The sequence below is a fragment of the Festucalex cinctus genome, chromosome 20 (genome assembly GCF_051991245.1).
Source record: "Festucalex cinctus isolate MCC-2025b chromosome 20, RoL_Fcin_1.0, whole genome shotgun sequence".
NCBI lineage: Eukaryota > Metazoa > Chordata > Actinopteri > Syngnathiformes > Syngnathidae > Festucalex > Festucalex cinctus.
The window spans coordinates 5,405,965-5,423,997 of record NC_135430.1 but is presented as its reverse complement, the minus strand read 5'-3'; the positions used below and the strand labels follow the sequence as shown (position 1 = coordinate 5,423,997).

At 36.6% G+C, this 18,033-nt stretch overlaps 1 protein-coding gene across 1 annotated transcript in view; it reads left to right on the top strand.

Annotated features, from left to right (window-relative positions):
- Nucleotides 1-5,033: 5,033 nt before the first annotated feature.
- The window catches only part of LOC144009608 (uncharacterized), a 56,390-nt gene continuing 43,390 nt past the window's right edge, over nucleotides 5,034-18,033 (top strand). The window contains exons 1-4 of the mRNA XM_077509431.1: nucleotides 5,034-5,137; nucleotides 5,800-5,862; nucleotides 12,074-12,252; nucleotides 12,337-12,401. Coding sequence (XP_077365557.1) covers nucleotides 12,206-12,252; nucleotides 12,337-12,401 — 112 coding nt within the window. The 5' untranslated portion in view covers nucleotides 5,034-5,137; nucleotides 5,800-5,862; nucleotides 12,074-12,205. The remainder of the gene's footprint in view (nucleotides 5,138-5,799; nucleotides 5,863-12,073; nucleotides 12,253-12,336; nucleotides 12,402-18,033) is intronic.

The following is an 18,033-nucleotide window of genomic DNA, read 5'->3' as shown; positions in this document are numbered from 1 at the left end:
ATGGTCATATTTTATTAAAGAAAAAAAACGCCTTATTGTACATGGTCGTTTTATATAACAAAAAACAAAACAAAAAAAAACGCCTATACATGCATGGTTTAAAAATACGCCTTACCGTATACATCATTTTTTATAATTAAAAAATAAAAACGCCTTACTATATAGATGGCCATTTAAAAAAAAAAAAAAAAAAAAAGTGCCTTACTTTACATGGTTGTTTTAAAAAAAAAAAAAAAAAAAAAAAAAAGCCTTACTATATATACATGGTCGTTATATAAAAAAAAAAATGCCTTATATCATTTAAAAAAAAAAAAAAGCCTTACTATATATACATGGTCATTTTATTTAAAAAAAAAAAAAACTGCCTTAATATATCATTAAATTAAAAACAAAAAAAACCAAACAAACTCCATACTTTACATGGTTTAAAAAAAAAAAAAGCATTACTTTACATGGTTGTATAAAAAAAAAAAAAAAAAAAAGCCTTACTATACTTGGTCGTTTAAAAAAAATAATGCACCTTTTCATGGTTGTTTAAAAAAAAAAAAAACGCCTTACTATACATGGTCTTTTATTCAAAAAAATAAACACCTTATTGTACATGGCCGTTTAAGAAGAAACGGCATAATTTATATGGTTTAAAAAAAAAAAAAAACGGCTCACTATACATGGTCGTTTGGGTAAAAAAGAACGCCTTATATATGTCCCACCAGGGCCGGCCCAGGCTACAGGCGAGCTTGGCGGTCGCCTAGGGCGCCATCTTGTGGAGGGGGCGCCAAATTGCAGAAAGGAAAAAAAAATATTTTTTTTAAACACAAACACAAAAAGCCCTCCCCCCCCTCTCGTGTTTTCTAGCATAAAATGTTATATAGCAAATATATTTTATTGAGTTCCTTTTTTTTTTTATTACTTCTATTTCAAATAAATGACTGTGAGTTCACGAGCTGCTGTCCTGGCGCCCTGAACCTGACCCGCTGCTGCCGCTTACAATGAATGAAAGGTAGGGGGAGGGGTCGTATATCATCTCAGAGTGTAGTGGCAGCACTTTAGAAAGATAGATAGATAGATGGTTGGCACACTTGTGTTGTTTATACATTGACATCGACAACAATGAAAAGGTCCAAGCCTTCAAGTGCTGCATTAAGAAAGCGGCGAAAGGAGGAGGAGGACAAACGGGCCCAGGGTAGAGATATGTATGCCAGTCAATCATCATTGTTTATCAAATAAACACGAAAATAGCGTTAGCTTCTTAGCTTGCTTGTAACTTGTTTACTGCACCATTACATCCATGCTAGTAGCTACTTTGCACACAAGAGTGGGGCAACGCTTGCTGAGTTTAAACTAAAACAGCCAGTAAGTCCAGATACCTGCAAATGGATTTGCACAAGTCATTGTTTCACATAACCACATTAATTTATTAATTTATTGAAAATAAGAATTATGTGCTGGTTTAATGTAAACATCGATATAGTAAATGCATTTTTTTTTTTAACTAGATGCGCTGAGAAAATATTTGCAGCCACAACAAGCACCTGCAGAAGCTGTGGTAAACAATCCTTCAGTGTCCTCTTCACCAAAGGCTACTGAATGTAAGTGCATGGATGGTGCATTTAATACAAACAGCCATAATTTCTGACATTGTATTCTATCATAATGCAAATGGATTTGTTTTCCCTGCTTTAACACCAAAATAATTTGAAGTGATGTATTTTGTTTAATGTACAGCTGAAGCAACAGACAGTCAAGCACCAATCAGCAGTACTTTGAGTGACACAAAGCTCGATCTTCTAGATCCAGGTGACTATTTCAGTTATATCAGCTATTGCTGCATCATGTACAGTGCTCAGCATATATGAGTATACCACCTTTGAAAAATGTAAAGATTTTGTTCAATATCTCCCCGCGACCCTTGTGAGGAATAAGCGGTCAAGAAAATGGATGGATGTTCAATATCTCAATAAACATAAGAACAATTTCCAAAATATTGACAAAATGTTTTCTGTAGAATACGCACTTGACTCACAACATGAAAGTAAGGTTGTAATAGGATGCATAGATTACAAAATCTTCAATTTAATCAAATTAACTAATGCAAAAAAAAAAAAAAAAAAAAGCAACCCACAACAAAAACGACTACATCTAGTATTTTCTATGAGCTCCATGACTGTTATGGGTAGCAACATGTCTGCTAGGCCTGGAATTAACAAGCCTTTTTCTCGGGGTCTACTTATTTGTGCAATATGTACTCTAATAAATAAAAAAAAATAATAAAAAAAAACTCTTAGCAGAGATGCAGTCATTTCTTACCTGGCCAAAATCCAATATGTCAAGCATGGAACTTTTAGTTTTTCTAGAGGAGAAAAAACTTAGAGAAATCTATCCCAACATGTGGGTAGCACTCAGAGTGGCCGCTACCATACCAGTGACTGTAGCATCAGCTGAGAGATGCTTTTCCAAGCTTAAACTAATAAAAAACTATTTAAGGACGTCTAACTAGAGTGGCACTTATCAGCATCAATCAAGAAGTATCCAGGCAGCTATCCTTTGACGCACCAATTGATGCCTTTGCTGCAAGGAGGTCCCGGCGTGCACTATTTTAAGTATTTGCCGTTATGTTCCTAAGTTATTTAGTGAAGTTTTTTTGCACACTATTCACATTATCTGTGAATCACCTTATTGCCAAAGTTTTACGATATATCAAAGTTTGTATATTGATACATTTACTATTTTTTGTATCTTACACAATTATTAATGTACATAGTGAAAATATTTTGAGGTTTTAAATACTGTCATTTTTCAAAAATTGCAATAAAAAGTTGCATTGCATTGTACTTCTGTTATTTTTCTTATTTTTATTTGTTTGTGGAATTTGGTGTTTATTGCGTGGTGTGCTATTAAATATTATATATCTCTAATTTTTTTGTGTGTTTTTTTTTTGTATGGGATTTTGGGGGGGGGGGCTACCATGTACATTTTCGCCTAGGGTACCAAATCATGTGTCCCACCTCCAATTTCACTCAATGATACACATCAGATACTGTTCCGTTATGCTCCTGAAGGGTTTTCGTTCAAAATGTGAAATGGACAAAATTGTACTCAATGTGTGTAAAAAAACAAACAAACTGAAATGTAAAAAGGTGTGAAGGAAAAACATCCCTCACCATCCTGATGGGCGGTAAAACAGCGAGATTTGTTTTCGACTTAGCAATTGCCCCCATCGGAAAATCGATGCGAGGATTTCTTTCCTTCTTTTTACGCCGCCAAGGCGATTTACGACCAATCGATCATCTTTTCCACCTCTCGACCTCGGCTCCTTGCGTCCAACAAAGGTAATTGACTGCTTTCTACTTTTAATTGCTATCCGCAAAGTACACAACAGGCATAAAATGTCATTCAAAAATAGCGCATTGAAAGAATTGCTAGGTTTGCGTATTGCCGCATAGAGTAGTGACAATTTCCCAAGCTATTGCTAGCATTATTATATGCATACAGTGTTGACTGAAATGAATGGAAATACAGCTCTGCTTACCTTTTGGTTTGGAGATGATCTTTATTTTTCCTCACGTTTCCACAAACAATCCCTTTGAGAAAGAAAGTAAATGACAAACGTTTACCTCATCACATTCATTCAAAAGGAATAACAGAAAACGCGTCTTCTGGACAAAGTCCTTGAGCAAAAAAAAGTATCTTTCCCCTTTCAATAATGTTTTAAATCTAAATTAGATTATCTGCATATTATGACTTATTTAACATTCTGACATAAAATGACTTTTTTGTTCTTTCTCAACCAAATCAAAACTGTGAAATTACTCAAATAAATGAGCTGCCTTTCATTCATACCCTGTTCATTTACACAACTATTTACTCAATTTTCACAATTAGTCACGGATAAATGGGGTCAAAGAGCAAAATATGAGGAACACTTCTCATTACCATCGAGTCCAAATTCTTCCATTGAAAATGTAATTGGCCATCTTGACCGCGAGATGGCGCAACTACACCGTCATTGTGCTTTCAAGGGCCACCGCCGGAATCTCTTGCAGGTGACCTGAACAAAACAAAACCCATCCATCCATCCATCCATCCATCCATCCATCCATCCATCCATCCATCCATTTTCTTGACCGCTTATTCCTCACAAGGCAAACTTCATAATCTTAATATGAGGCCAGTTTATGACCAACACTATTTTAAAGGCTAATCTTTTCCTGCGATGTGAATATGAATTCAATTCCTCAGTTACAAATACATTTAGACTGCTTAAAAAGTGTTTTGTTGGATTTGTGAAAAAAAAAAAAAACCATTTTGACATGGTACTAAAATATTTCTGCCATGTGATTCATTTGAATTGCAATTTGCCCATTTGCTACAAATGTGCAGCGCCACCGCGTGGACTTGTTGTGTACGTACACACGCAGACAGCAGCCAATCTCAAAGAATGTCGAAAATGATTCACTGGCTGGAAAGTGTTGGTGGAACGAGCAACGAGCTGTTAAATTTTTTTATGTTAGACCATTTGTCGTCATTAGCGGGGGCATTATAACACTTAAGCGACATATGTTTTTCCTGCGCCGCGTAAAGGTTTGTGGTCACTCGTGATGACTGCTTTTTTTTGTTTGTTTGTTTTTTATTCCCAGGCCTGCGTGAGCTTCTTTCTGCTTTGTGTCTCCACGTGTGTTCTCGGAGCAGCAAAACAAGCCCAGTTTGAAATGATGGCCTGTCCCAGGTCAAGCGTAAATTACTGTACTCTACTAACCCTAAATTACCAAAATGAACACATTACTCTGATTTAAATGTAGTTGTACCATGATACACAAAGCAACAAAGTTTGATTACGTTTTTATATTAGAAATAAATAAATAAATAAATAAAGAAAGAAAGAAAGAAAGAAATAGAATAAATAAATAAATAAATAAATAAATAAATAAAGAAAGAAAGAAAGAAAGAAAGAAAGAAAGAGAAAAAAGAAAGAATGAGCAAAGACAATAACACACGATAATAGGAGGTTGGGTTGTCGTGATTGTCATACAGAAATGTGCCACTAGGGGGTATGATGTTCGTTTCAGCAATGGTAGGTGAGGAGTAGAAGAAGAAAAGCAGGAAGTGGAGGAAATGTTTGTCTCAGGTGGAAAATCAGGTGCCGTTTTTTGTTCTCTATTCCTTACAAAAACGCCAAATAAAGTCCAGTAATAGAAAAAAAACAATTCTAATTTATGTTCTGAAGATTTAAAAAGTACAATATACTAGTTATATATGATATTTTGGTTTAAGTTTTACAATTATGGCTGGAGCGTGACATGACATGATGACAATGCAGCATGAAGTTAAATTAAGTTTCCTGATTTTTAATTTTTATTTTTACTTTTGGATTGTCCTTGACCAGATTGTGTCATTTCTCAACTCTACTCAACTTTATTTATAAAGCACTTAAAAAAACAACAACAACAACAGCAGCAGCTGAACATAAAGTGTTGTACAGTGAATATAAAACAATAGATTGATAGCTGAGAGACGTAAGTTGGTGCTAGGCCATTTAAAGATTTAAAACCAAAATGAAGAATCTTAAAATGGACTCCAAGAGGCACGTAATAGGGCCAAATATTATTACCTCTGTTTTGTCTTTATCCAAGTTTAAAAAAATGTAATGCCAACCAAGTTTTTGATTGATTACTTTTGGGATGTCCTTCACCAGATTGCGTCATTTCTTCCTTTAGTTGATTAAAGCTGTGACAATTCTCTCTCTCTTTTTTATTTTTATTTCATGCTTTCCTGCTCCTTCCTTCCTGACCAAATGATAAGCACATGATGGGAAGAAGGAAAGTGGAAAAGTTTTGGTGGATTTACCCGAGCGGGAGTGTTGAGGTAAATGTCCGTCCGTTTGTCCGTCTGTCTGTTCGTTTCATGACGAAAGAAAAAAAACAAAACTGCAAAGGTTTAGTGGAAATTTATTTTATGTAACACTTGGCTGAAGCACAATGTCCTCAATGAATTGGAAATTATGTTATAACTACCTAGGCAAAGTAAATGATAGGAAAACAACATCAGATCAGAGCAGCTCGGTGCCCTAGTGGTTAGCACATCTGCTCCACAGTTGTGAGGCCGGAGGTTCGTGTTGCCCCGCTGCAAATTGTCTTGACGATGACGAACAATTCCCATCTCAGCTGAGGACTTGATTAAGATTTTTTTTTTTAAGTGTTTGGGTTTAGATGTGAAAGAGCAAAATCGTGAATGCGACATTGCGTCAGTTTGCGCTCGTGTGAATTTTTAGTCAAAAGCGAGAAAAAAAAACAAAAAACCTTGACATTCCTGCCGAGCCTGCTTGATGTCTCCAACGTTACGACGTCCTCGGGAGAGAGAAACATTTTCAAGGCACATTTTCAAAGCAGGGGGAAAAAAAAAAAAAAAGGTCATTTAAGATGGCGGCGTTGCACAAGGTTGTGTGTACAAAAAAACAAAACAAAACAAAAAAGGAAATCTGACATTTTCTTCAACCTTGAGGTTAATAACAAACCACAAAAAGTATCCACTGACAATTAGAGAATGGATTCAATCTGTGAAATAAGGTATTATGTTGAATGTTTATCAGCATTTCGTGAAGATTTTATTTATTTTTTTGGTGCATTTCATTTGGTGTCAATTAAACATGTTTTTACTCTTTGTGGGTGTGGCCAGTCTGAAACTCCCACCAATGGCAGCGATCGACTGTAGAGGAAATAGGAAAAGTTTTTAGTTTTATTTTTCTTCTTCTTCTTCTTCTTCTTCTTCTCCTTCTTCTTTTTCTTCTTCTTGTCCTTTTTTGACCCCATAATGTTTCTGTAAGCCTGTCAGCTTCACTTGTTGATAAATAAAAGTTTTTAAAAAATCATCTTTTTCTTCTCGTTCTTCTCCTCCTACTACATCTTATAGTTATTATTATTTTTATTAAAATTATTATTATAATGAAGGAACTAACCACAGGCTTGCGTGTAAAGTTTTTTTTTTTTTTGAAAGTCAAGTTGTGGATTCGTATCAGTTAAAGAGACAAATTGCCAACTGTGACCTTTGCGGAGGCTGAAATGCGTAACTTTTTTTTATTTTTATTTTTTTAACAAAATTCAAAGTGGGCTTAAAGTTGAGGTCACACGAGCGACGAAATCGATGTTGACAATCACCAGTAGTAGTGTAACCATTTTCCAATTAGTGACAAATGAGCTCAACAGCGAGTGGAGGCGACTCCTCGTAGATGCGCACCGCTTCATTTTTTCCGTCTGACTTTTCCGCTTGCATCTGCAGCCGAGCCAAGCACGGCATGAATGAACAAAGTCTGGCTGCCTCCCTTACGCACACGCACACGTGTACGCACCTCCCTGTCGACTACTTGCTGGCCTTTAAAATAAAATATTGTCGTTTAATTCAAGTCATTTTCAGATATCAAGCTCATTTTTCTTTTCTTTTTTTTTTCTTTTTTTTTACATATTCTACTTTGATTTTCAAGTTTAGCACTCGAGTGAATGTGGAGGCGGAATGTTGGACTTTCTCGGGAGCTTTTTCTTTTTTTTTTTCTTTTCTTTTAAAAGATCAACTTTCACTCTTAAAAGCAGACGTGACCTTTCAGCTCAAGTCGCTGCCAATCACTCTTAGCACAGATAGACAACCCTCCTCCCCAATATAACCCTTCTTTTTCCTCTGACAAAACCCCTCCCACCTTTTTCTGTCGGTGCTTTTGTCAACTAAACATTTGGATTTTAAGCTTCAAAGCACACACAAACACTTAGATGACCACCACCCACCCCACCTTACCCATAAGCTTACAGGAATAAAAAAAAAAAAAAAAAAAAAAAAGAAAATCTGCCCAAAAATTAAATAATTGAATAATAATAAAATATAAAATAAAATAATAATAAATTAAATCAGCCCCAAATTAATTTATGAAATTATAAATAAATTAAATAATTTCATTACAAATTACAATAAAATAATAATAATAATAATAATAATAATAATAATAATAATAATAATAAAAATATAAAATAAAATTAAAATAAATTAAATCAGCCCCAAATGAATAATTAACTTATAAATACATTACATTATTTAATGATAAATTATAATAAAATAATAATAAAATATAAAATAAAATAATAATAAATTAAATGAGTCCCAAATTAACTAATTAAATTATATAAAACATTTTTTAATAAGTTATGATAAAATAAATAAGAATAAACTAAAAATATAAAATAAAATAATAATTAAAAAAAACTCCTGTTGGTATGATTTTGTCATGAATATTCGTATGTGTTACTCATTGACAAATGAGAGAATGTCAACAAAAAGAGCACATTTACAATGATTACAAACAAAGGGATATTAATAACAATAATAATAATAACCATAATTATAATAATAGTAATAGCTACAACAATCATAATACAGTGTTATTTCAAGTTACCAGTGACCCAACTTGGACGTGTTCCACAATATGAGCTGACGCTCGGCTGACTTTTCTGTCTTGAGTCGAGAGCAAAAAAAAAAAGCAGCAGAAACTGAACAATTTGTTGCTTGCAAGCGGTTCGTTGGCACCCCAAAGTTGAAGTTTAAGCATTAAAAACAAACACAAACAAAAACCGAGACAGAACACACAATCCCTAGCATCATGCTAGCATATGTTATAAAAAGCCATAGACAGGCTAATGGCCTTAGCGTTGATCTTGTATTGAATATTTGAATTCATAGATACACCGACAGAGAAATCATACAACAATATTTGCATGCATGTATTCTTTATCTTTTTCAAAAAAGCTACACAAATCTTCTGAATGTTTGCGTTACGCTACGTTGTTACGGAATAAATAAAACTTGTAAGGCAAGACGCCAATTTGAACTGATCAAGAACCGTCAGAGGACGTTGCCATCATTTTATCACAACAAAATTTGAGTTTTCAAATCAAAGACTTTAAGATGACAATTTAATTATTGTTAGAAAATAAAACTTTCATTTATTTTTAATAAAAAAAAAATAAGGGAATTTATTATCTTAATATTCCCCAAAACAATTCTTTGAAAACAGGCAACAATTTCAGTTCCCACATGACAAAAATTTTGACGCATGAGACTGCGAATGTCGAGCGCGATGTGAAAAGCGCGCACGGCGGAGGCCGCGAGCGTCTTATCGGCAAAGCGGCCTCCGAAGCGGCGTCCCTCGCATGCCAGCGCGCCGCCTATCAGTCCCACGTCGTCAGGAACGCCGTCGTTATCTCCCACCGTGCGTGTTTTTGCTCAAGGGGGGGAAAAAAAATGCCAAGTTCCCCCCCCACCTCCAAAAACCTCTTGAGGGCCGGACAAGATGGCGGATGAAAAGGATGATGACATCACTCAGAAGTTTGTGTGTGGGGAGTCTGGGGACATTCCAATTGGATGTTAGCGTTAGCATTGTGGAAAATGAATCATGCGGATGAAGAAATGCAATATATGCACATGTGAATGTCAACAGTAGCAACAATAGTTGGCTATGCTAGCAAGTAAGGGGTGGGTATTGCCTAACACCTCACAATTTGATCCGTATCACGATTCATAGATCACGATTCGATTCAATACCATTTTTTTTCTTTTTTTTTTTCCACTGAAATTTAGAAAATACTAATCAGTAAACTTGTACACTGTAAAGCTTATAACTGTCAGCCACTGTGCTTAACAAACAGGTTGCTCTTTCATGTTTGAACAGCATTGAAATAAAAATATTAAGAATTCATGTACCATAAATATAACATTATTCCATGCTTAAATTCTGAACCCTAACTCGAAGTAAGTCGTTTTGTTGAATATTTCCACCAAATTGATATTTATGAATCGTTTCGGCCACATAATGAATCGATATAAGAATTGTGCACTGTTAACATTGTTAATATTAATATAAACTGTTAATATTAAAAAATATATGTCGCCAAATTGATTTTTTTTTAACACTGGAAAACTGTGGGTACCTCACGATACGTTCTGATATGTGATACAAGGCTCACGATAACGATTATCTCACAATATGACGATACCGTCATTATCGATATATTGGTCAGGTAATATATAAATCCGTGATAATCTACAATAAAACTACTCGACATATAATGTTTTTTCCAATGAGATAATCGTTTCTTTTTGTACCATCACTGAAACACAATATTAAAACTGCTGTCTTCTTCTCACTGAGTACTTTAGTGTGTATTTTTTTTTTTTTAAACAAATACAAATGTCTTCTTAAAACAGGTTTCTGTCAACAAATTTGCGTCTTTCTTCAACGCTACTGTCATGCAACATGTCAGTCAGTGAAGTTGAAATATAAAATATGTTATAAAATGTTAAAATTGAAGATATAATGCACATTTTCATAGAAACGTATGCAAAACTGAGTCAGATAAATGTCTTCCACAAGTCAAAGTGCGCTGACGAGTCTTCTTCGCCTGAAGACTTGCATCCATTTCCCCGCCACTCTTATCAGGCGCTCCCCCTAGTGGCCCGCCAAGTAATTGCTCAATAAGACATCAACAATGGAGCTGTTGTAGTGGCTGTATGTTCATTAAACATATTACGATACTTGCGTAGGCGTATCGATAATCTATCAGGAGACAAAGTATCACAATTTATCACGATATCGATATATCGTCACACACTCCTACTAGCTAGGCTGTAATGTATGTTAATATATCAATTCCTAAAAAAAAAAGTGTGGTTGTTGATGTTTAGAGATGATGTTTGGAGATGATGATTGTTTGCCCCCCTCCCAGGTTTGACAAGACCCTTTCACACCTCTTGGGGGGGGTCTCATTAGGTTTCTCGCCGCTCAGGTCTTCTGCATAAGTCAACAAGAAAGCGGGATAGCATTTCCAATCCCACCAGGAATGTTTCAGACAATCCTTAAAAGGGGGACGCTTCATGCACCCACTACTACAAAACCATTTAAATATGTGTGATTTGCTTAAAATCATTTTTTTTATTTATAAAAGGGTGGGAGTTAAAAAGAGACAGTACGGTACCAATTTTTTTTTTTAATACATGAAACGGATATAACAGTGAGCCTCATGTTGAAAAATGTCATGAAACTAGTTTTTCATGATTTAGAAGGTCTTAAGTGATAAGATTAATAGCAATATAACACGTCTTGTTTATAACATTGTAATTACTACCTTATAAACGTTTGCATTATTTATTTATTTATTTTTAATGCCCTTAAGTGCCGGAGCCTATCCCAGCATATACACAACACAAGGATTAGTCATTGTGAAATGAGAAATCATATGCTGAATTATTGTCCAAGTTACTGTAAACACGTTCATATAAAGTACTATGAGTACCGTATTTGTCTTCTGGTCTCACTATTTGGCTAGTGCACAGTTTCCAAATTTCTCACTGTTTTGTTAAAAGTCTAACTCCGTTACAGTTAAATTGGAGTCATAATTGTCAAGTTTCAGTCATGTCATTGCTAAATAATGAACAACTACTTTTTAGGAGTAAAACACGAGAACTCGATGAGAGCTCACTATTCGGCAACAGGCAGATTGTCTTCACCGTTCTTATCTAATGACTTAAAGAGTCGATTTTTGTCCACAAAGTCATGAATAAGCAATTCAATATTGACAAATTTGATGTTATTGTTATTATGAAGTACTTTTTGGACGTTTCAATCAACGCGTTTATGTCACCATCCGTCTTTACTCCCGTTTGTTGCTTGTACATTTTTTATTTTTTATTTTTTGCAGTCTTCTTGTCATTTGGTTGCAAAATTAAAAAACAAACCAAAAAACAACGATGTTGGCTGAGCGGAATGACGTCGACGAAGAAGCCTTGAATGTATATTTGAAGTCGTTTGAGGGATAATGAAAGAGAAAATGGACGTTTTGATGGTCAAGGCCACACGGGAAGACGCTTTACATCAAAGTGAAAGTGAGGAAGAGGAGGCGGCGGACTTGACTGCTGCGTGCGCACGCGTATGTTTGTGTGTGCGTGTTGGGGGTAGGTGGGGAGGGGGGGGGGGGGGGTGTCCTATGAGAGGCCGGTGGTCCGGAATCAGGTTTCAAACTCCCCTTTCCCGCCCATTTTTTAGGGAGCCGGTGCACTGAAGCTGCTTTGTTTGGAAATGGAGGAGGAGGAGGAGGAGGAGGAGAAGCCGGCCCTTTAAAACTCGGAGCGAACTGCCGCAAGAGTCAGAGTGGACTCCCATCTCTCTCTCACACACATGAGCGGAGTTTCGTGGTGGTCCAAAGCCGTCGAGATGAATTTACGGTAAAACAAAAACATTGAAAATGGACAAAGTTTGAAGAGAAGTTTGAATGGGATTTTTTTTTTTGTGTGTGTGTGTTTGTGCAGGATTCCTCTGTGGTGCGTTGGATTATTTCTGGTCCTGAGTTTGTCGGCGGCTGACCGGCCGGACGGTGAGTTTTGATGATGCGTCACCAAAGATGACTTGAGAATGAATGACTTGCGTGAGGGCTGCTCGTTTATTTGGGGGGGGGGTTTGGGATTACTTCGGACTTGCAAAAGTTTTGTTGACGTTGTGGCAGGTGACAAGCAGGGTTATTATAGTTTTAGAATTTTTACATTTTAGTTAGTTTTGAGTTTTGTTTTTAAAATTGAGTTAGTTTTAATTAGTTTCCAGGGTGGTTCTGTTAGTTATTAGTTTTAGTTATTTAACTCATTCACTTGCAGCCGTTTTGACTGAAGCAACCCCCTTCGCTCCCCGGCTGTTTTACTGGATTTGGACTGATTTTGCAAGGCCCACACAATATTGTGTTCTTTTGCTATAAAAACATGGAACCTACTAAAAGAAAGATGACAGTGTCTTCTTTCATTAGGAAAAAAAGTATAATTCTCCCAGTTTCCGTTTTGAAGCAATTAGCATTAGAATATAGCTCAGTTTCATCATTATTCACAAATCTCTTTAGAATTGTGGGGAACGGCTTGTTTTCAACATGGTCCTGGTTGATCTCTTATACTCGTGGTGCCACCTGCTGGCCGTGTTTGTAATTACTACCATTGCTTCACCTGTTCTCGGCAGTTGAGGGGCTGCATCAAAGCCTATGCTCTATAAAAAAAAAAAGAACGTGTAAATATGTCTTTGGGACACGTAAAACATTTAACTCATTCACTGCCATTGACGGAAAAAGACGTCAAATGATGCATTTTTTGCTGGTTTGGCAAATGAATGTGTTAATAAATAACTTAAAAAAAAAGAAATCAAATTGGCCCTTGCAGCTTTCTATTTTTCTGTTTGTGGCCCTCAGAGGAAAAAGTTTGGAAACCCCTGCTGTACATTATATCAACAATTTATAATTGTTTCATTGATTTTTACCATGTTTAAACAATGGCAGTGAATGAGTTAAAATAGAACACATCTGTATGTTTTTGGGAGCAAATGAGTTAATAAATGCTTCGATTTAGTTTATTTTTAGTTTCAGTATTAGTTTCTTTTTTTTTTTTTAATGTGTGTTACTTCAGCGAAATATTAAATAAACAAAACAAAAATAAAACACCATGGAAGTGAAGTCATCTGAAGGTGCTTTTCTATTGGCTGCTGCTAGATGACATCACATCTGTGTGACACACTTTCAATCATCCTTTTTCTTGTTAATATCGGAATAAATGTATTTATAATCACATTTAAAATCATCCCCAAAGGCTCATGCGTTCAATTGCCAAAAGACCAAAGGAGTTTTTTGCTACAATTTTAGTTAGTTTTGTAAACATAAAATGTAGTTTCAGTTAGTTTTCGTTTTTAAAAAAGCATTTTCATTTTTATTTTATTTCAACAAAATATATTTTTAAATTTAGTTTTAGTTTTTGCGTAAGTTTTAGTTTTAACTAAAATAACCTTGTGACTGTTCCTCTCATGTTTGGCCAACTTTGCATCTGCGTATTTTCACGTCACTAAAAGTTGACATTCAGATTTAGTTTTTGTCCTTTTCCAAAACGGAGCAAAAATGACAATTTTTGGTTTGAAGTGCACTCATAGTTGATACGGTGCAAGATTTTAAAGTTGATTGTCCGTTTGTCGAAGGTATCATGGCTGACACCGAATAAATCAAATGTCAACTATGTTGATGACTGGAAAAGCTGTTCTGTGTGCATTTCAGTTTTAGAATTAGCCGAGTCAGTCATATTCCAAAATAGAACCCCCGGTGTGGAGTTGCATGACAAATATTTAGTTTTTTTTTTTTTTTTTTTAACACTGTAATTCATATTTGTGCTTCTCCACGGAGCCATTTTTGCTGGATAATGCCTTTTGATAGCAAGTATGTCTTAGGTGGAAATATAGTCCGTCTGTTCCTACTTGTGTCTCCTTACGCTGGGTGGTCGTGTTTGTGTTGTCTATTTCTTTTATGACATTTTTGGTCACACAAAGCTTCATTCAAATGCTGGCGTTTTACAATCAATTCCATTTTGTTTTTTTTCGATACGGTCGCCTCAAGCCTCCTTTGGGGCCTGCTTTTCAAACAAAAAGTAAATTTCTGCTTTCCCACAGATGAGTTCATAAAAGTCCATCTTATTATCCGGGGTGTGTGCAAACGTCATTCGCTCAAACGCTCATTACGCTAACGACGCTAACAAAAATTTTGCGACGCGTTTGATAACATCGGCTTTTAAGCGCAATTATTTGCCAGGAAGTTGAAAGTCCCCTAAATTTCCAAATAAAACTTTATCAGGAGTTTGCGTGAGCGACGCGATCACTGATGTTGTTGCCATGGCTGCATCACATCATGGACACTTGATTATGTACACTAATGCAATCTAAATGTGAGAATGCTGAAAGCATCCAACATATGTGTTAGGTTTACACACCAAAACATATGAGAATGACAACACAAGGATGAGAAGACGTTTTTATTCGCAGCGAGGAAAGCAGAGTTGCCACGTACAAGCTGTCAAAGATGCTCTGGCAATTTTCTTGCGCCCTCTCTTTTTATTGGGGATTATTTGCTGCCCGGTTACAAAAAATAGCATTGCACTACTAAGGGGTGGGGAAAGTGCAATAGTGCAACGTTGCATTATCTAAAAATAACATCTGTCTGCTTGGGTGTAAGTGTGTTGCAAATAAGCATGTGATTATCCATTAGCAATGAAAGTTCTCGTTTCCGGTTCTGCCCCATATGTGTGACTCATTTTAAACACAGCCACACCGTATGGTACAGTTATAAAAAAAAAAAAAGCAGTTCACTTAAAGTTCATATGAGTGTGAAGCATTTTAGCAAATACATATAATATATACGCTTTAAACTTAAAATGTTATTCGAATTTTCATTCTTCTCACTTTTTTTGCCAAAAAACAACTCCCACTTAATACTTCCGATTTACACCGTTCAAATTTCAACTTGCTTCAAAAATTCACGCATTCCGGGGTATATATCGTCTGATTCCACGTTATGTACAGTACTCGCACAATTTGACGATAAATATCAACTTTTCCCCATTCATTTTCAATGCGACTGACATTGAACATACAACTGATCATCATTACCAGCGCTGTGATACTGCTCAATTTTCATCTTTCAACTTCAATTAAAACTTTATAATATTCACATAATTTATCTTTCAATTTACCTTATAAGTATTCAGATATTGGCATTCAGATATTGGCATTCAGCTTTCAGCATCCCGCACTTAGTGTAGTATAGTGAAGAGTTTCTCGTATTTTAATGCTTTGCCTCCATCTTGTGACATCAATGATGAAAATTGAGATGTTCCAACTATTTTGACCCTCCAGTGAGGTCAAAATATGAGGTCATCTGGTGCAGGTGTGCCTAAAGTATTGTCCAGCAAACAAGTGTTTGCTGCTGTGGGACGGTGCGATTATCTGGAACTGCGATCGGCGAGCGTGACAAAAGCAGCATTGTGCTGCCTAGTTAGCTCTCGCGCGGTAATTGGGGGGGGACCTGATCCTTAACGAGAGCGGACCCCCCTCCAGACAGAGCGGGATTGTTTGTCGGGAAAGTCAAATGAAAAAGAAGCTCGCCTGGGGGGGTGGGGTGGGGGGGGGGGGGGGGGGGGTGCTGTGCAATATAACTCATTTTAAGAGGATGGAAATTGGAGTTGACGTTGGATGTTGTTGACATTTTGTCATAGTGATGGTTCAGCTCATTCAGCTTTTTATTTTTATTTTATTTTTTTTTGCTCTCTATTTGTAGCTTTTTGAGATCTTGTGATGTAAAGGGCATTACAAATGAAAAGCATTATTATTATTATTATTATTATTATCTTTCGTGTTTGTCATCAAAATCTGCTAATTTGATAAGCCTAGCCTCATTAGCACTTACATCAGCTAAATCTTTGGCTAACAAACTAGTATGTGTGCGTGTGTGTTTTTTAAAGTCACTTACGTTTGAATGTAAACAAACAACCGTAGTTTTTGAGCAACTGATTAGTTTGTCCATTGTTAGCCATAAATTCTAACCATAGAGCTAATGTAGCTAACATTCGTTTGCTACCTTTGCTAGCTACAGAGCCAAGTGGCTAAAACCAGCTAGCTAATTCATCAGGTTGCTAACTTGAATATGTTTTCTTGAAAAATCCACTACATCGTTACACTTACTCTGTGGCTAACATTAGCGTGCTAATTCTCATACGATTTCACACCACTTACCTTTTATAACAAAAATGCTTGTGCTAATTCAGAAAAATCATTCAGCAAGCTAAAGCTAAAATGCTAGCTAATGTGTTTCATGAGGCTTTTGGCTGACAAGGCAACTTGAAATGAAAACAAATCATTTAAAAAAGTGATTTTTGAAAGGGGGCGGCACGGTAGTCGAGTGGTTAGCACGTCCGCTTCCCAGTTCTGAGGTCTCCGGTTCGAGTCCAGGCTCGGACCTTCCTGGGTGGAGTTTGCATGTTCTCCCCGTGCCCGCGTGGGTCTTCTCCGGGTACTCCGGTCTCCTCCCACATTCCAAAGACATGCATGGCAGGTTAATTGGGCGCTCCGAATTGTCCCTAGGTGTGCGTGTGAGTGTGGATGGTTGTTCGTCTCTGTGTGCCCTGCGATGGGTTGGCAACCAGTCCAGGGTGTCCCCCGCCTACTGCCCAGAGCCAGCTGAGATAGGCGCCAGCACTCCCGCGACCCTTGTGAGGAATAAGCGGTCAAGAAAATGGATGGATGGATTTTTTAAAGGATTTATTGTTTCTGGAAACTCTTAACGGCACGAGCATGTTTTTGAGTCTTCCCAAACAAATCAGTGCACATAATTGCCACTTGAGTGCATGCAACTGTTGATAAACTTTGGAGTGACCGTTTTCGCCAGCTCGCCTCTCATCCATTAGTAGCTCAGCGTTGTCATTCTTTCCAAAAGCTGCGTCCTGTCAGGATCTTGTCTAAACACCGGACTTGGCTTCTGCTGCGCTTTGATGGCGGGTCATCATCTGGTCCGCAGTCTTACGGCATCCAAAAGTGACTTCACGAGCCAACTGCCACATCGCGATCAGATCAAAAGTCCCTTGTGATGGGGTAAATGTGAAAATAAAACATTACCTTACAAATAAGATAATGAATTCTATTTTTTTGTATTAATAAGTTTATAAATTAATTAGATTAACCTTTTTTTTAACAACATTGTATATTTAAATGAATGTTAATTAATTTTAACGTGAGGAACAAGCGGTTCAGAAAATGGATGGATGGATGGATGGATGGATGTTGATAATCTTCACAGGTTAAATAATGAGCTGTAGTTGAGGTAAATAAAGAAGGGAAGAGTTACGCTACACAAACGTCACATTCCACTTGCCACCGAACTGTTAAATATGCCTTCTTATGAGGTTATTTATGAGTTTCCCTCCACTGCATCAAAATAAACTTCAGAGTGTGTTTTGAAAAGGAAACGTTTAAAATTCCCTGCGCAGGAAGTGACGGCGGCGTGGAGTGGCGCGCTATCTTAATGGAAGGCGGCAAATAAAAACACGAGGGGGGGAACAGGAATGGCTAAATTTACTCGCGACTAAACAAGAATCAACTTTGAGTTCTGGATGCGCTTAAAAAAAAAAAAAAAGGGACAAACAAAGGAAGTGACGGTGTCAAGTTTG